The 20,373-nt window shown below is 40.3% G+C and overlaps 1 protein-coding gene across 15 annotated transcripts in view; it reads right to left on the bottom strand.

Moving 5' to 3' along the window:
* LOC140476045 (LIM and calponin homology domains-containing protein 1-like) overlaps nucleotides 1-20,373 on the bottom strand; it is a 363,907-nt gene that overhangs the window by 93,305 nt on the left and 250,229 nt on the right. For 11 of the 15 annotated variants that reach the window (XM_072568059.1, XM_072568013.1, XM_072567993.1 and 8 more), the window contains exons 6-11: nucleotides 19,027-19,137; nucleotides 17,224-17,419; nucleotides 14,828-15,080; nucleotides 13,687-14,007; nucleotides 7,063-7,374; nucleotides 4,505-4,762 (exon numbers count right to left, since the gene is read on the bottom strand). In XM_072568059.1, coding sequence (XP_072424160.1) covers nucleotides 4,505-4,762; nucleotides 7,063-7,374; nucleotides 13,687-14,007; nucleotides 14,828-15,080; nucleotides 17,224-17,419; nucleotides 19,027-19,137 — 1,451 coding nt within the window. The remainder of the gene's footprint in view (nucleotides 1-4,504; nucleotides 4,763-7,062; nucleotides 7,375-13,686; nucleotides 14,008-14,827; nucleotides 15,081-17,223; nucleotides 17,420-19,026; nucleotides 19,138-20,373) is intronic. The other 4 variants (XM_072568116.1, XM_072568126.1, XM_072568088.1 and 1 more) reach the window with 3 other exon arrangements.

Raw genomic sequence — 20,373 nt, 5'->3', positions numbered from 1 at the left:
AAGTGCCTCCTACTATCTCACGATTCAAAGCTGAGATTTCACCTCCCATACAATTATTTGTGCTTGTCTATTCATTATCACTGCTGGTAATAACACAGTAACCTGTCCAGACAGTAGGAAAAATGACTATGTACTCAAATTAGCACAATACAATTATGAGTGTCTCCCTCTATGTGGTGATGAAGACTTTGCACTATATTTATAAATTATTTGGATCATGGATTAGAGAAAAATATTTCCAAACATGCTTTTGAAGCTAAATAAATAGGGTAGATGGGGACAGAAAGTTGTCAAAAGGGCATTGATAGATTAAATGAGTGAATAAAATTGAGGCAAATCAAAAATATGTTTCTAAGAAAAATATATATGAACATTTTATAAATGGTGAGAAAATTGAAGCCATAGTTGGGCAGAAATACTTAGAGGTACAAACACAGGAATAAGCAGAATCCAGTTGACAGGTACAAAAAGTCATTTAAAAGATTATTACAATGTTGGACTTTATCTCAAAGGGACTGGGATAGAAGGGGTAGAAGTTATGTTACAGCTGCACAGAGTTTTGAAGACAGCCTACTGGACTAGTTTATTCAGATCTAGGGATTACACTTCAGGAAAGTTTAGGAGGGTATAGATTTACCAAAATTATATCAGAGTTAAAAGGATTACGTTATGAGGACAGGTTGCACAGAATAAGCTGGTATTTTTTGTACAAGATGTTAGACTCTGAAGGGTTAATGATGTGGACTGCATTAAGCACCACCTAATACGATGATGTCGTATAGATTTGGGTGGGATCTTGAAGTAGACAGACCTACCATTTAGGTCTCACCCTCATAGTCTCAGGAACAATGTAACATAATTGATTTCTGAGTTGTAAGTTAGCTCACTGAGTTGGAAGGTTTGTTTTCAGATGTTTTGTCACCATACTAGGTATGATCATCAGTGAGCCTCTGGTAAAGCACTGGTGTTATGTCCCACTTTCTATTTATGTGTCTTGGTCTCTTACGGTGGGTGATATCATTTCTGGTTCTTTTTCTCAGGGGTTTAAATGGGATCCAAATCGATGTGTTTATTGATGGAGTTCCAGTTTGAATGCCAGGCCTCGCGGAATTCCTATGCATGCCTCTGTTTAGCCTGTCAGAGGACAGATGTGTTGTCCCAGTCGAAGTGGTGTCCTTCTTCGTCTGTACATAAGGATACTAGTGATAGCTGGTCATGTCTTTTGGTGGCTAGTTGGTGTTCATGTATCCTGGTGGATAGCTTTCTGCCTGTCAATCCAAAGTAGTGCTTGTACAGTCCTTGCATGGTATTTTGTAAATGACATTCGTTTTGCTGGTTGTTGGGAAATGGAGGACAGGCTAAACAGAGACATGCATGGGAATTCCTAGAGGCCTGGATTCAAACTGGAACGCCATCACTAAACATCGATTTGGACCCCATTTACCAACCGCAGAAAAAAAGAACCGGGAATGATATCACCCACCTTAAGAGACCAAGGCACATATAGAAAGCAGGACATAACAGCAGTACTTCATCAGAGGTTCACTGATGATGTTACTTAGTATGCTGCTGAAATGTCTGAACACAAATCTTCCAGCTCAGCAAGCACACTTACAACCTGAACCTTAATCTGATCTACAAATCTTCTCAAAAATCGCATAACTGATTGCCATCATGCAATAAACTATATCCTGTTTAAGACATGGCATCTTCTTGTTAGAGTGATTTTCCTCTATCACACTGGACTTAGAGTCATAGAGTCATAGAGATGTACAGCATGGAAACAGACCCTTCGGTCCAACCCATCTATGCCGACCAAATATCCCAACCCAAGCTAATCCCACCTGCCAGCACCCGATCTATATCTCTCAAAACCCTTATTATTCATATACCCATCCAAATGCCTCATAAATGTTGCAATTATACCAGCCTCCACCACTTCCTCTGGCAACTCATTCCACACACATACCATCCTCTGTGTGAAAACGTTGCCCCTTATGTCTCTTTTATATCTTTCCCCTCTCACCCTAAACCTATTCCCTCTAGTTCTGGACTCCCCAATCCCAGGGAAAAGACTTTGCCTATTTATTCTATCCATGCCCCTCATAATTTTGTAAACCTCACCCCTCAGCCTCTGACACTCCAGGAAAAACAGCCCCAGCCTGTTCAGCCTCTCCCTGTAGCTCACATCCTCCAAACCTAGCAACATCGTTGTAAATCTTTTTTGAACCCTTTCAAGTTTCACAACATTTTTCCGATAGGAAGGAGACCAGAATTGCATGCAATATTCCAACAGTGGCCTAACCAATGTCCTGTAGAGTTGCAACATGACCTCTCAACTCCTGTACTCAATACTCTGACCAATAAAATAAAGCATACCAAACGCCTTCTTCACTATCCTATCTACCTGCGACTCCACTTTCAAGAGCTATGAACCTGCACTCCAAGGTCTCTTTGTTCAGCAACACTCCCTAGGGCCTTACTATTAAGTGTATAAGTCCTGCTAAGATTTGTTTTCCCAAAATGCAGCACCTCGCATTTATCTGAATTAAACTCCATCTGCCACTTCTCAGCCCATTGGCCCATCGAGTCAAGAACCTGTTGTAATCTGAGGTAACTCTCTTCGCTGTCCACTACACCTCCAATTTTGGTGCCATCTGCAAACTTACTAACTGTACCTCTTATGCTCGCATCCAAATCATTTATGTAAATGACAAAACGTAGAGCACCCAGCACCGATCCTTGTGGCACTCCACTGGTCACAGGCCGCCAGACTTGTCAGGCCCTTTAGATCCCAGGCTAGGAGGAGGATAGTAGCAGCAAATCTACCTGACATACCTTTCACCAGAGGAAGTGTGGTGAGCATCCACCAAACAACAGACTTTCCCCAATTGTAGAAACTTAATTTGAGAATCTTAACATTATTGAAGTACTTGTTAGGATAATAGGGAAAATTTGTTCCTCTCTGAGCAGGGAGGCAGTGAGAACAAGTGGAATTACTTTAAAATTAGAACTATGCTATTCAAGGGTTAATGTCCAAAGCTGTTGAATGCAAAAAGGTTAATACAAATCTGGAATGCTCTCTTCCAAAAGCTGTTGAGGCTAAGTTAATTAAAAATTTCAAAAACTTAGATCAACTAATATCTGTCAGACAAATATTCATGGCTTTCAGACCCAGATTGAGTAGACAGAATTAAGATACAGATTACCCATAATTTATTTGAATAGTAGGGTAGGTCTGACAGGCTGAATGGCCTACTCCTAGTCCTTTTCCTATATTCACTGGTTGTGAAATTGTATCTTTAATCTGCCTGCAGACTGACGCAATGGATAGTTTTAATTCAAAACTCTTAGATCTGAGTGTGGTGAAAATGTCCAATTTAGTTCACCGTTAATAAAGTTTCTCTGACAGTCCTTGATGAGGACGAAAGGCAGACAGAAATAATGTCAAAACGTCACCATGAATGGAAGGAAAGTAAGGAACTATACCCTAAAAATGACTGACTGCCTCCAGAACAGGACAAATTAGAGATACTTGGCATTGAACAATTGTAATGTTAATACAGCAAAACTGTCCATAATCTTTCTTGACAGTATGGTTTAACTCCATTTTATTTGGCCACCCTGATCACACCAGGGTATTGTTAAAAACACGCTAAGAGGTGAGATTATTATCCCAACCAGTATGCCAGAATTGAGGTGTTGATCCTAGGATACTGCCACCATCCTCCTTTTAGCCTGGGATTTAAAGAGAGCAATATACTAACCCATAGCAATGCAGTCTCCCCTGGGTCACTTGGTTTAATTATTTGCAATTTTGATTTTGTTTTAATGCAGGAATGGCCCCCTAATTAAAAATATTTTAGGGCAAACAATATAATGAGATGTACAATAACAAGCTACGTAAGTTGTATTTTATTTGCTTCTTAGAGGGACAGTATATGTACCAGAAAGAAGTTATGTAAACACCATACCACTGATATTGCATAATGATGGCCTGAATTTGGCTGCATTAAATTAATGGGCAGCACGGTGGCTTAGTGATTAGCACTGCTGCCTCACAGCACCAGGGTCCCGGGTTCAATTCCAGCCTTAGGCGACTGTCTGTGTGGAGTTTGCACATTCTCCCCGTATCTGCGTGGATTTCCTCCGGGTGCACATCCGATGATGTGCAGGTCAGGTGAATTGGCCATGCTAAATTGCCCATAGTGTTAGATGCATTAGTCAGAGGAAAATGGGTCTGGGTGGGTTACTCTTTGGAGGGTTGGTGTGGACTGGTTGGGCTGAAGGACCTGTTTCCACTGTAGGGAATCTAATAAATTAAAAAAAGAATTTCAGCAATTAACTGAGGTTCTTACACAAGCAATTATTACACTTCCAAGTGATAGTTTAAATCTTATGGAAGTTCATATTATTCAGTGGCAAAAAATTAGTTGAAGGAAAAAGGAGAATATGAAACAGCAGTTTTCTATTCGAAACAACAGAAGGGAAGGCCGATAACAACCTGGTGTCAGTAGAAAGCTGGAGCTTCTGCCACATTTCCATATCAGCTGATGTGATCGAGGAAGGACTGAAGGTTTGAGGCTTTTGCCGACCAGTAAAGCCACCCAGGGCCTTTCGCCGAGCCAGGTCATCGCGCTCTATATCTGGGCCTTTCTGCTGCTCTTCCACCTTGGCGTCATTCTCCTGCTGTGACTCCAGCAGCACACTTGCTTTTTGTGGGACAATCAACTCACTCTCTGTAACCTGAATATGACTTTGGCTGAACAATTGTATGTAGGTCAAAGGAGGAAAAAGCACAGAATATCAAGTCAGAAGAGCAAAAACAAATGGGTAAGAGAAGTTTTGTGGCATGTGCTGGATTGCAATAGATTAGTAAAATACAGTGGAACAGGTGGCAGCATAGATATCGCAGTGTGCATTCTTGAGAATTAAATCATGTGAATTTGTACAGCAGCATGAACATATGTGAAATTAAATAACATAACAAAACATTTTTTTTTCTGACAGGGAAAAAGAAGTCCAGAACAAGGAACATAATCTTAAGAATTAAAGTTATGACATTCAGGGATGAAATCAGGAAGCATTTTTTCACAAAATGTAGTAAGATGCTTGGTCTTGGATGATGAAACAATTTTCAATTTATCATCGATCATCTTTTGTTACCTAAGAATATGAAAGGACATGGAGCAATGGCAGGTAAATAGAGTGAATACATGATCTAATTGATTAGAACAGATTTGAGGGGCTGACTAATCTATTTACTCTGGTTACCATATTCCTCATCATGAAAATCTTGTGTTTTTCTCATGTAAAAGCTGGGTATTCATTCACAACTGTAAACTTGTGTGGCCTACTCATGCTAATTACCCAGCATCTGTTATGCATAAGGGTGGAATTAAAGGATATTTCAGCTGACTAAAACTCTCAACCAATATGGAGTTTTAAATTGAGAATTGCAAATAAATGAAGTTCTGGTTGAAACACACTGAATGACTTATACTCAGAAGAGAAACATAAGTTCAAATGAACTCCCAACAGTGGCATTTCTCCTCCATTGCATATACATGTTTAGGATAACTTGTTGAAACCTTTTGAGTATTGGTTTAATATATTTTGAATGCACAGTTTTGCTCCATAAACCAAGAGGAAACTAATACATAATTTTCAATTTCTAACCACCCTGTTCACAAAACACCCAGCAGATAAAAATAGCAGAGAAAGCAATGACCATCCTTTTTACTGTCAAGGCTTCCCTGATGTGACTTTCAAGTGAGCAATTAAATGGTACACACTCCACTCATTTACAACAACTGGTGAGAAGGCACTGAATCTCAAAATCACAGATGAATTACAGTGCAGAAGGAGGGCACTCATCCATCATGTCTGCACTAGTTCTCCAAATGAGTATCATTTATCTACCTTTTCCCATAGTCTTACATTTGTTTTAATTTAAATAGCAGAATTACACAGCATTAATCATGGGCGGGAGCTTTGCTGGGGGAAACGCTTAGTGGGAATGCTTCTCCTAGACCCACAAAATATTTACAATTGCCTGTGGGTTGCTGGGTAGGCATCCCACTCAGAAGCCTTCCCTCTGTTATGACTCAAATTAAAATTCACCTCCCATTGGAGAACTACCCACGAGCATGAATTGATCATTCAACCAATTGGGCAGGAGTATAGCCACACTACTGAATTCCTGCTTATCTTAGCAGATTGTTCAGAACAGGTTCCCTATTTTACTCTGAAATTTTCTTTCCGTTCCAATGGGTTACAAAATAGCAGCAAATTCCCAAAAGAGAAGTGAAACTAGAAACAGCTTGTGACTATACCTAGTGAGTGCATCAATCTAGTAAATAATGCTGGAGGAGAAAGTGAGGACTGCAGATGCTGGAGATCAGAGCTGAAAATGTGTTGCTGGAAAAGCACAGCAGGTCAGGCAGCATCCAAGGAGCAGGAGAATCGACGTTTTGGGCATGACGTTTCGGGGATGATTCCTGAAGAAGGGCTCATGCCCGAAACGTCGATTCTCCTGTTCCTTGGATGCTGCCTGACCTGCTGTGCTTTTCCAGCAACACATTTTCAGTAGTAAATAATGTTGCCTTCCTCACTTTAAAAAAAAGATGATGAGAAACACAAAGAGGAAGGGGTGAACACTAACAAGGTGATCAATATCGAAGTATTCAGGATATGAGTTGATAAGAGCATAGGATGTACGAGATTGTGAAAAAAATGACAGTGATCCAGTTAGGCAGTGACAAAGTTAAAAAAGCTTGCACATTCCACTATTTTCCCAACAACTCCATTGCTTTCTCTGCTAAATATCTGTTCAGTTCGCTGTTGAAATTTTTAAAATTATAGGCTACATTTTAACTGATATAGATTTCCAGCAGCCACACAGCACATTCACTGACCATTCAATGGTCTGAACAGGAAGCTTGGTCCATCTTGACACAGCATCATTAGGCTGTGACCAGAAAGGTTTTAGGGAGGGATAGAGAATAATAAGGCAGCTACATGGACAGAAAGACACCAATTTGTACCTAATATAATGCACACCTGTCCATTTTCTGCTCTTTACTTTGTGAAGCTCTGACAGCTTCATATGCAGATTGTTTAATACTCTTCCAGCGCTCCCTATCCTTTTTTGTGCATGGTCCAGGTAAGAATTGATTGACCACAACTTTGGACTTGCACTGATGCATCTGTGCTTTTCTCAATGCGAGGTCGTCTTTCTCAATATCTGGAACTTTTTGTTCTTCCTCCTCGGAGTCTGACTCATTGTCCTGATAGCTTGTCAAAAATGCATTCTCCCTGCGGAGGATGATATCTGGAGTGGTTTGCCCACAGCTTTCATCTTGCCGCTTTTGTCTACCATAAAGGGGCAAAACTTGTAAATATTTGTCATCCAATAGAAAGAATAGCATTTTTTCAGCAGGGCAAGGGCAAAGGCAAGTGCTGTTAGCTGAAAAGCCTCTCTATTCTAGTGCTTAAAAAGCAACTGTCAGTGTTTTAATTTTTACTCAGATGGATTCTTCTTCATGCATGTTTTCACACAGTCCTTTATAATTTGAGTTCCATTTCATGTACATGCTATTTTATTCCACAATGGCACTAAGCGAACAATATTCAAAAAATTTAAAGCATTGATGGCGCTTTCGCACCAAGGGAAAGGGTTAGATGAAACACGAAAGTTAATAACTTGTGTTTTCTCACGTCTTGATTTCAATTTTGCATCCACAATTTTCCGCTAAATTGTATGTGATGGCTCATCTTGAAAAATGTTAATCTCAAATTTATTAGAACACTGCATCATTTACTGTACAGCTCATACCTAAACAAAAGAAGGCTCTTGGTAGGAATTGATGCAGTGATTAAAAATGTCACGTGATTTTTTTTTTGGGTATGCTTCACTTGTGTTGTCAGAGCCAGCACTGGATGTAAGCTGTAGCATTTAAGGAAAAAGTGGAAAGTGCATATTGAAATATTATATAATTGCTACCACACAGTCATGGTTGAGGGAACAGTAGGGTTGTTAGCTCTGGGATATAGAATCTTGGCGGGGGATTGAGGGGGATATAAATTTGCATTCCTGTATGAGTTCGGAAGAGAAAGTAAAATAAATCAAATTTGATTGTATTTTTGAGAATGTGACTAGGTGTGTAGACGAGACTAGTGCACTTAATATAATCTACATGAACTTCAGCAAGGCTTTTGACAAACTTTCGTGTGGGAGAATCCAGGAATCCAGGAAAATTTGGCAAATTCGATCCAAAATCGGCTTAGTGGCAGGAAGCTGAGGATGAAGGTTGGAGAATGTTACTGTGACTGGAGGCCTGTGTCCAGTGGCATAGTAAAAACAATGACTGCAGATGCTGAAAATCAAATACTGGATTAGTGGTGCTGGAAGAGCACAGCAGTTCAGGCAGCATCCAACGAGCAGCGAAATCAACGTTTCGGGCAAAAGCCCTTCATCAGGAATAAAAAATGTACAGAGTTCACTGCTGGGTTCCTTGATCTTGAAGGAAGGAGATATGATCAGCAAGTTCACACAAAAATTGGCAGTGTGGGAAATATTGAGGAAAGCCTTAGACTGCAGGACAACATGGCTGGGCTGGTCAGATGGGCAGAACAGTGGCAAATGGAATTTAATCTTGAAAAGTACGAGGTGGTGCATTTTGGGAGGGCTACCAAGCAGGAGTAAATGATAATTAAGAGGACCCTAGGAAGTACAGAAAACCAGAGGGACCTCGGTGTGCCTCCCATCCTTGATGGCACCAGGACAGGTAGGGTAGGTGGTTTAAGAAGGCATATGGGATACTTGGCTTTATTAGATAAGGCAGTGAATACAAGAACAGGCAAGTTATGATGGAGCTGTATAAAACATTAGTTAGGCCACAGCTACAGTACTGTGTGTAGTTCCAGTCATCACACAATAGGAAGGATGTGAATGCATGGGAGAGGATGTAAAGTGGATTTACCAGGATGTTAGACAGGATGAAGTATTTCAGCCTTGAAGTGAGACTAAATTGACTGAGTGTTTCTCTTTCTTTAGTGCGGAGAAAGTTGAGGGGAGGGGCATAAGAAGAAACATTTGCCCTTAGTAGAGGATCAATAACTAGGTAGCATTGATTTAAATTAAGGTGCAGGAGATTTAGAGGAAATTTGAAGAATTGTTTTTCTCCAAGAGGGTGGAGGTCTCAGGATCCAACTACCTGAGAGGGTTTTAGAGGCAGGAATCTTCATAACATTAAGACAATTTTGAGGAAAGATTGAAGTGCTATACCATACCAGGCAATTGGCCAAGTGATGGAAAACCGGGAGTAGAGCAAATAGGTGCATGATGACCAGCAATGGACACATTGGGCTAAAGGGTCTCTTTCGGTGCTGTAAAGCTCATTGATTCTAAACAACTCCAAGGGCTGTTACATTTGAGTCCCACTGCTGATTGCTACATTTCCAAAATACTAGCTTCATTCCTAGGAACGAAGGTGGGTCTTGTTCAATAGATCACAGAAAGCAGTTTGTAGTTATAGTTAGTTACAGAAGAAAATAGAGAAAGGCAAAAACACGTTCCATGCAGAAAAGAACTATTGAGGTGTACAGCTGAGAAGGCAATGAGACTTGTGTATCTGTGATCTCAAAGAAAAGGCAGAGCAGTTGGATGTATCTGTACTATTAAAATTCATGAAGAAGCTCGACATATTACCAGGTTCTCATCTCCAAAGGCTCAAGGTGCTCAAGCTGTCTTCGTGTAACAAACTATTCTTCCCAAGAACCAATCTAGTGAACCTTCCCTGTACTGCATTAAATGTACATACTTTCCTCATTAAATAAGGATTAGATGCCCTACAGTGCAGAAACAGGCCCTTCGGCCAAACCAGTCCACACTGACCCTCCGAAGAGTAACCCACCCAGATCCATTTTCCCTATGACTAATGCACCTAACACTATGGATAATATAGCATGGTCAATTCATCTTTGGACTGTGGGAGGAAACCGGAGCACCCAGAGGAAACCCACGCAGACGCGGTGAGAATGTGCAAACTCCACACAGACAGTTGCCTGAGGCTGAAAGTGAACCTGGTGCTGTGAGGCAGCAGTGCTAACCACCGAGCCACCGTACTGCCCTCAACAGACTAAAAGCGTTCACAGTCCTCCAGATATGATTATTCACAGTAATCCCTTTATTTCTTTTTACTTTCCTACAATCACTGTGTCAGTCTTCACTTTATCTCCTTTACCTTACACTAACACATTCTATGTCTTCTACTTACACCATGACTGCAACCGTCCTGCATACAGAACCTGTGTTACTCCATCTATTATCCTGATGGAATGCATTAAATATCTCTCCCATTGGATAATGCTACATGCCCATGAACAATATCAAGCAAATCCAGTTGGCAGTCATTTTTCTCGGAAGGATGCACAGAACCTGAGTAAGATGCAGAAGCAACTGGAAGAGGATTGGTCTCCCTGTATGTACTTCTTCCATGTGAAGGTTGTCATGTTGGCTTTTCTGGGCAAGAAGAGTGCCATGGCCATTGCATGTGGCAATATTGGAGGAGGCACATTCAGGCTTTCTTTACATCTTAACCTGTTTTTCCTTGCCTCTTTCTGTTTAATGCTATGCACTTGATGACAAAATGCAGCTACTTTCACCCATGGACTTGTCCCAGAAAAGCAGGCTAGCTTTAAAGCACACACACATGCCTGCTTTAGAGGATAAGCTAAATGAGGAATCATCACATTGTGTTTTGGTGTGCAAAAGCCAGGGTTGATTACCAAAGCTGCCAGTTCACTGGAGAGCAAGATCACATTAAAGCCCTTTTGCAGAAGTCTCAAATGTAGATCTCAAATGAGAGTAATACATCAGGAATTGCACTGGACTACCTCCCAGCAAGCACACTCACATAAACCAGAGCACTAAAGGGTCTAAATCCGATTGGTAATGAGCTTTGCACAGAGCACAGAGACCATTCTATCCACCAAAGGTCAGCTCCCAGGAAGACAATGGCATCAATGATGATGGAGCCTCTGCTGTCAGCAGTGAGCATTCCAAGGCTCATCTCCTCACCTCCTCCACTCCAACGGTAAAACTATCAGACCACCCATGACTGCAAGGGAACCGCATTCCACAAAACAAACAGTTCCAACACACGCACCAAGTTATCATTAGAAACCACTATTAGCTCGAAGAATCAAGAAAATAGCCAACAACATGCTTAAACAGCATCTCAAGAGGACAAACCAATAAGCAATGAATGTGGAATAGATGGGCCTTCTAAAGGAAGCTGCTATAGGGTCCATGCTGATTATTAATGGCAATTACATCACACAGCGAATCATGCACTGGGTTCGTAAAAGAGTCCTTCAACAATATTTGGACCCTAATACAAGTATTAATTCGATCAGCCCAACCTCATAACCAACAGCCATTTTGGACCTTTAGTTGCCCATTTTACTCTCGTAAACACTGGTTCAGCATGATCTAATTTCCTGATGGGAAAAATGTGGAACTCTGATATTTTGTTCTAAGAAAGCTGTGGCTAACTTGCAGATATAATTAACTAGAGAATAACAGACAGCAAGGAATATTAGAGAACACGAAGAGAGTTACCTCAGATTACAACAGGACCCGGACCAGATGGGCCAATGGGCTGAGAAGTGACAGATGGAGTTTAATTCAGATAAATGCGAGGTGCTGCATTTTGGGAAAACAAATCTTAGCAGGACTTATACACTTAATGGTAAGGACCTAGGGAGTGTTGCTGAACAAAGAGGCCTTGGAGTACAGGTTCATAGCTCCTTGAAAGTGGAGTCGTTGGTAGATAGGATAGTGAAGAAGGCATTTGGTATGCTTTCCTTTATTGGGGAGAGTATTGAGTACAGGAGGTCATGTTGCGGCTGTACAGGACATTGGTTAGGACACTGTTGGAATATTGCGTGCAATTCTGGTCTCCTTCCTATTGGAAAGATGTTGTGAAACTTGAAATGGTTCAGAAAAGACTTACAACGATGTTGCCAGGGTTGGAGGATCTGAGCTACAGGGATAGGCTGAACAGGCTGGGGCTGTTTTCCCTGGAACGTCGGAGGCTGAGGGATGACCTTATAGAGGTTTATAAAATCATGAGGAGCATCGATAAGATAAATGGACAAAGTCTTTTCCCTGGGGTCGGGGAGTCCAGAACTAGAGGGCATAGGTTTAGGGTGAGAGGGGAAAGATGTAAAAGAGACATAAGGGGCAACTTTTTCACGCAGAGGGTGGTACGTGTATGGAATGAGCTGCCAGAGGATGTGGTGGAGGCTGGTACAATTGCAACATTTAAGAGGCATTTGGATGGGTATATGAATAGGAAGGGTTTGGAGGGATATGGGCCGGGTGCTGGCAGGTGGGACTAGATTGGGTTGGGATATCTGGTCGGCATGGACGGGTTGGACCAAAGGGTCTGTTTCCATGCTGTATGACTCTATAACATGTTCTAAAGCTTGATCCCTGGCCATACTGGATTATAATCTCAACAGAAGTTGTTTTTTTGTAGCTAGCTATGAAGTAAAGTCCAATATTACTGTGGTGCACACCGCATGATTCAGTTACTGATGATTTGTCACCTAATACTGAGATGTGTTATTGGCAAAGTTAAATCCTAAAGAATTGAATAAGACTATGAGAATATGCCTGTCCATATTGACACTTCCACGATGAAATAATTACAGTTTCTTACTACGTGTTACTGTACAGGATATTTTCCAACTTTTTCACCCAGGGAAATGTTGCACATTTTGCATGTAGCACACATCAGTCCACCTCATTTGCCTCTATTTTTCAGCATGTTTAATTATATTAAAGTCAATTTTACAGTGTGCATCTCTACACTTGTCTGCTGAAAAAGAACTTTGAGAATTTGGGAGTGCATTCCTCGTGATATTCAATTCATTAACATTTCCAATATGCATTTGGTGGTAAGGTTTTGTGCTGGGAGTGCAAGTTTCTAAAACCATCTCTATCACGTTCAAAGCATACTTGCTCATTGTTGTTAGCAATATAAACCAGTATTAAGGCATAAGCACTACACCTACAAAATATTTCCAAAATTGGTATCAAACTGTTAGTTGCACAGTGATGTCATGCTGAAATGAATAACCCAGCTTGGCTGTATTGATAAATAGCAACATCTGTAGTACATATCTATTGTGACTTAAATATTCAAACACAGCACAAGAGTTATTGACTGAGAACTTTTCTAGATTATCAAAGAAAACTTTGCTTGATGTGTTTCCAGTAACAGTTAAAAAGTCAAAGCCAAAATGAGCATCAAGCAAGCACACTTAGGTTATACATTCCCCAGCGTCATCAGTTATTCCTACCATACCATGTCAAAATCAATCATTCAAAATCATTAAAACCATCATAAAAAACCAAAATCGAAAGGATGATTTTTTCCATTTTAAGAGCATTTTATGTAACTGACTTCAAATTTAATTGAAATGTGATCTGTTTATGCTTAAATATTTTCACTGATCACAATTTCTCTCACATTTAAAGATTGTCCTAATTTACAGAAATATTACAGAATACCATGGTATGATAAAACCTAATAAAGCTCAAACACATTGTGCCTCATCACAGAATGTCATGCCTTTACTTCACCTCTGAGAACTCCACACAATGTTTCTGACCTGCAGTATCGCTTAGATGCTGGCATGACTGTGATACCAGCTTTCTGAATTCTCTTCAACTTCTTGATTTCTTCTTCATCTTTCCTCTCCCATTTTGTATCTTCTCTGGGCACTCTGTGTCCTGAGTCTTCAGCCACACAAATTTGTGAATGCTTCTTAAGACTATCAGCATCCCCAGGAAGAGATGATTCACATTTCACTGTTGCCTTGGAATGATCAATTCCTTGAACCTCAGAAAATGTAGATGACAGCTGGCTAAACTCTTCATCTTGATAGGATTCCTCATTTTGCTCTTCCTCTATAGTCTCTGGGTGACTATGACTAATGAGTTATATATACATATTAAGACAAAAAAAGTTGTAGATCTTATACCAACACCCAATTTACATTGTTAGCACACACCATTTATATTCTTCATTAGAATCTCATTTAACAACAATCATAGACAGTGGAAAAAACCTCAAAGAGTTCTCTTTAGGCATTCTGAGTTACTACCTTAGCAATAAGCTGTGAAGGTAGCAGCTAAGTGAAACTTAACTATGACTTTTTCACAGCAGTATTTTTACAATGTTCTACAATGGTAATTGGATTGAGAAGTTTGAAGTTGCAGACTCGGCTGTGACAAAATATTGCTGAGACTATTACACCTAACTCCTTGATGACAAATATCTTTACATTCAGCATGTTTTTTTCTCACAAACTGGGATTACAGAATATAACCAAATCTTTTAGTATAACACCCATTCAGAAATCTGTTAATTTGATCATTGCTGAACTATTTCCAAATACAATCACTTGGTTCCTGTATTGCATTTCAAATGAAGGATGAATTTGTATCAGGATTCAACGGCAATAAGTCCACTTTCATTAAACAAAAATGTAAGATATTGTCTATTGGGTACTAAGAGGTAGCAATTGTCATTGCTAGGACTAAACACACTGTCCACTTTAATAAGACCATCAAATGAACAACAAAACCATTTACAATCATGTCAAAACGTCTAGATGTATAATTGAATCACATTGTAATTGCTCCACAAGTGACTAGAATTAGACTCAGATTTTATTGTCATGTGTACTCACTTATGAATCTTGTTTAGCACCAGTAATTCACAACACATGACTGAATGACAACACTTACCTGAATGGTCGCTCTGCTGCTACAGGTGAAGTAGTGTTACTCCAGCTCTTTCGATAATTTTCCCCTCGCTCTGCCCGTTTTTTCCGAAGAGGTGCTGGCATATAGGCCGTATGATTGCTCTTGTTGGGTAGATATTGGTTAAATGGCACGGATGACTTGGGTTCACTATAGGAAGTCCGTCTTACAGACATGTCGTCTCGTTTCATGTCAGGTGCCTTCTGTGTTACATCTGTTTCAGAGTCACTGCCACGACCTTTCAGAGTATGCAAAAGGATGGAGTCAGAAAATGACACAACATCTTTCAGCAATGTGCACATGAATTTCCAGAATGCTGCTAACCTAAACGTTATTTGTCTCCTTTTCACTTGCAGCCTGTCAGACGTCACGATTCATACAGTCATGAGCCTCCATCCAGATCCTAACTCTTCACACATTGGGAAATATGGAACCAGGACTGTTCTGTTTGCTTTATCCTGCCATATAGGAGCAAGTGGCAAAGGAATGATATCAGGAAGCAAGATAATCCCAGCTTCCATACAGTGACTGAAAGAGTTCAAATGAAGAAGAATCCTCTGATCCCTCACAGTGTAGCACAACGCAGAATGCCTGAACTTGGCCCTTATGCAAAATGCTAGTTTATACAATAGCCCTCGTCAACTCCTTCAGTGTCATTATTTCCAAATAACTGAAGCCCAATGTAAATAATGTGTAAAATCTGTAATATTAATTAAGGCATCAGTCTGCTACTTAAACAGCATCTTGATGGCACTGAACAAATCTCCATTCATACGTACAGGTTTCCAAGTGCAAGACAACATTATCTGTGTCCACAGAGCAATACAGGGAACGCTTATATAGCCAAGCTGTGCTGGATCCATGTCACCCTGAAATAGTGTGGTGATCTATACTTTTATGTAACAGTCACAGGTATCTTCCACATTTGAACTTTTTGTTCCCCTCTTGTTGGGTAGATATTGGTTAAATGGCAAGGATGTCTTGGGTTCACTATAGGAAGTCTGTCTTACAGACATATTTTAAATCTCTGTACAGAACAGTAAGCTCTGCATAAAACCTTTACTCAGACAATCAGTACGTTGGTGATAAGGAATTGTTGTGAATGAGAATACGAGTTATTAATACTAAGTCATAGCTAAGTATATTTCAAGGTGCATGTTTCTACTGCTATTCAAATTCTGCCAACTGCTTCACAGAGAGGGCTGTTTTCTTTGTTAGTTGAAAGTGAAACTTCCCACTGCCATCTCCTTATTCACACATCTCCAGAAATACTATCCAGGGCATGGCTGTAATATACTCCATTTCCCAATTCAATCATTTTAAATGTATGCTTTCTTAAATTACATTTGGTTAGTTTTATATACTTTGTAATTACGTTTCTGCTTTAAAAAGTCTTACTACTCCTGGGTGGCATAATCACTCCTCCCACCAGCAGGAACCGGGGTTCAATTCCAGCCCCAGGCTGTGCACAGTTTGCACATTCTCCCTGTGTCTGCATCAGTTTCCTCCCACAGTCCAAAGACATGCAGGCTAGGTGGATTAGCCATGGAAAATGCACAGTTACAGGGTAGGATAGGGCGTGGATCTGGCTAGGTTGCTCTTTAGAGGATTTGATGGGCCAAATGGTCTGCTTCCACACTGTATTCTGATGATTTCTGATGTGAGTGTTTTCTCCTTTTTAGTCTGTGACTTTTACTGAACTTAAAATGCTTTTGAAAAGCACAAAAACCATTATAATTGGGTAAGAGTATTAAAAACAGCAAGACAATTCATGCAGCAAGTTTTTGTCTCTAGCAATTCAGCCAGATATAGTTATTGAGAAATATCACCTTTCATAGATAAGGTTTGCATGCATATCACATCAAATAAATCAATGATCCTTCAGCATACACCAATGTAAAGCAGTTTAGCTTCGTAACAGCACATGCTCATACTGTAACTTGTACCAACTTGTCCAAATACTGTTTAACAAAGCAGTACAAAGGTACCTCCAGGAAATTATCATATACTACTTCAGTGTCATTGTTTCCAAATAACTGAAGCCCAATGTAAATAATGTGTAAAATCTGTGATATTAATCAAGGCATCAGTCTGCTACTTAAACAGCATCTTAATGGCACTGAACAGATCTCCATTCATACGTACAGGTTTCCAAGTGCAAGACAACATTATCTGTGTCCACAGAGCAATACAGGGAACGCTTATATAGCCAAGCTGTGCTGGCTCCATGTCACCCTGAAATAGTGTGGTGATCTATACTTTTATGTAACTACACATCTTGACAGATTTATGCAGTGCATTAGTAGCTGTAAACAGTCCCAAATTTACTACAGCTGCTGAATTTGCACACAGCTGATACCTGGGACATTATCACGACCTACCATCACTACTTCCTCTAAGTAGCACCTCTGGGGATGGTGTCTGTTGTGATCGTGATCCAAATGAATCCAGACTATCAAAGGAATCATCTCTGGTATGTCTGGGAGGTGACAGGGAGTCGCTGCGTTCAGAGTCCCAGCTGTCAATGTAGCCACTGTCACGAATGCTTCTTTTTGGACTGTCTGTATCATCCATCTCCTGGTAACAGGCAGAACATGTAATATCACATTAAGGTAGATTTTTTAATAAGTTACTTACCCCAGTCTTGAAGAGTTAAAACAAGAAAACAAAATCAGCATCTCAAACACCATATTCCACTTGTGTATTATGGTCCAGAGAAGTAGATAAAATAAAGATTACACTGGCTGTGTTTGGTCTAGCTGTGCATTTTCCAACTTTGACATTCTCCTAATAAAATATCCTTTCATTTTCAAATAGTTCTCCAAATGGGGATAATCGATTTTGTTCATTTCCCCAGGTACAGGATCGTACACCTGACCATTCCCAGAGCAGAGTGACAACTTGCGAATTGCAGTGTGACAAAGTCTGTTCTCAATTTTCCTGACAAGTGAAATTCCTGGATTAAGGAGAAGTAGCTTTTAGAGGTAATCAGCAATGAAAATATGCAAAAGCTTTTCCTCTGCCCTTAAAAAAAACTTGCTCCAGTGCTCTGCTGCTTGCCAGCTATTGGCTTTGAAGGCTATGAACGCAGTTGCATCTGACCTGCATGGTTGGAACAGTGAGAACAATCGCTGCCTTTCAGAGCCACTGATTATAAATTCTTTCCAAGGCAAGAAGCCCATACTAAACACTGAAACTCTAGCCCAAGGAAAGGTCAATGGCAGCCATCCTACGTTACACTCAGCCCAGCGCCTTGTCCCAATTAAAAATTACTTTAACGTTAATTGCTACAGCAAAGAATTGATCAACATTTGCAGGCTCAAGAGATTTCAATCACACTTTTCAAAAGTCTCCATTAATTGTGACAACTTAATAGTGATATTTTCCAGAACTGAAATAAAAGTTACGTCTGATACCTTACCACAGAATTAACACCAGTACCATGCTAACAAGAAATTCAGCAACAGCACACGATTGGAATACAGTGGTGTTCTTGTTCACTTCAGTACTCTTATCACGTGGTTCAATGATCTAGTCCTTTTTACATTTTATTAGTCATTTTCTACCTTACCAATTGATTTTAATGCTTAGATTAAGAATGTTGAGAGTGGATGATGAATGCAGGGAGTGAGTACAGCAAGTGATGAAATGACATCTTTCTAAAGGTACAAAATATTCTTAATGTCTCACACTTGGCCTATTTTAAAAACAGTGAATGAAAGCAGTTATTAACAAATTCAGTTATTCAGTGTTGAGGGTGAAACAGCTTTCCCTCTCTCACCAGTTCTCGGGAAAGCTTCTGTCAAAAAAACATAAAAATTATGGAATTAAAAATGTGATATCACTGGAGCTATTTATCACATTATGGTAAAAAATAATTACCTGATATACTCTTATAGACTCTACTGCGCTAATATAATGTTTCAGTTAAATTTGTAATGATTGAGATTAATTTATGATGAATCCATCAAGCAAGCTATGGTACAATAATATCATTAAGCATAATCTATAAGCAAACTTTCAGTTCCTGCTTAATATTAACAAAATACAAGGTTGAGTTTTGAAAAATTGGTGCTTAATAATAACACAAGCAAAATGAGCATGGGTGGGGGAGGGGAGTTAAAGTTGATGGTCCTGCACACTAATTGCAACAATATTGGCAAATGAAATTGAAAATGTACTACCTTTTGGATCTGAGATAACAATCCTTCAAATTCTTTCAGGTTCAGGGTCGGCCCACTGTAGGATGTGCAGCTGTTTGCTGTTTTTCCCAACCAATATATAGTGATCAAAACCTGAGGGATATAGACATGTTAGTGAATTATGATGCAGAATCCTGCCAAGATCAATGTTATGCCCTCATTGCAAAAAAAAACTGTATTTCTAAAAATAGTTATTGCCAAACAAAGAGTATTTTCAAAGACATATAAGACAGAATTTAATGAGGGTGGTGGTAGTGATGGGGGGTGCGGGGAGGGGTAGGTGGAGCAGAGCTGCTGGCAGCTATCAGCAAACTGGCTCCGGGAACCTTTAGGAACCCAGGACTCCTGCCAAGCAATGAATCTATGGTCATGATCATTTAGGCACATTTTTTTTAATCAGATACGTGTGTTCTCATTCTTTCATGGGATATGGTCCGTGATGGCAGCGACAGCATTTGTTGCTGATCCCTAGTTGCCTTTGAGAAGGCTGCTCTTCTTAAAGCACTGCAATCCATGGAGGGTACCGACACCCACAGTGCTGCTGTGAAAGGAGCTGCAGGATTCTGACCTAGTGACAGTGAAGGGATGGCAATATAGTTCCAAGTCTCATTGCTGTGTGGCTTGTTGGGGAACTTGCAAATCGTGGGGTTACCACACATCTGCTGGCCTTATGCTTCTAGCTGATAGTGGTCTAGGGCTAGCAAGTTGCTAACTAAGGAGGCTGAGTGACTTTCTGAAGCGCTTACTGTAGATGGGACCCACTATGCCAATGGATGTTTTAGTGGACAGGTTACCAATCAAGTGGGCTGTTTTGCAAGGTGAACCACCATCCAGGATTTTCTGGGACTGACCTGGAGTTTAACTAGATGGCCCACATCCCAGGCCATGTATCCTGGTATCCCTGCAAGAAGAGGGCTTTGACTTATCACTGCTCAACCATCATTGGTGTCTGTACAAAACAGAACTGGCACAGTGCCACTGCACGCACACAGCCAGGAGGAAGCAGTGTCAAGCATCACACTCTTCCTGATTTCACTATTTCACCAGCTGGATGGTCGGGGTTAGGTAAGTGTTGAATTGGGGTAAAATCAGGTCTGGTGGTGGTAGTGCCAGGTACAGCTTGTTTGATCCAGGTCTGAAGGTTACTGGACCCGTGGAGTGTCCAGCTGAGCATAAGAGAGGACTGAACCTTAAATGGTATTGGGGTGAGGTGGTGGGTGGTTACAGATTTTTCTATCAGGAAGCCATATTTAAAGACCAACTCGCCATCTGTTAGAGTTTGAATAGCATTATGCATATCTGATTGCTTTGCATCTGAATTTCTCTTGC

Source organism: Chiloscyllium punctatum, chromosome 1 (assembly GCF_047496795.1).
Source record: "Chiloscyllium punctatum isolate Juve2018m chromosome 1, sChiPun1.3, whole genome shotgun sequence".
In the NCBI taxonomy this organism is placed as follows: domain Eukaryota; kingdom Metazoa; phylum Chordata; class Chondrichthyes; order Orectolobiformes; family Hemiscylliidae; genus Chiloscyllium; species Chiloscyllium punctatum.
This window is presented reverse-complemented; position numbering and strand designations above follow the sequence as displayed.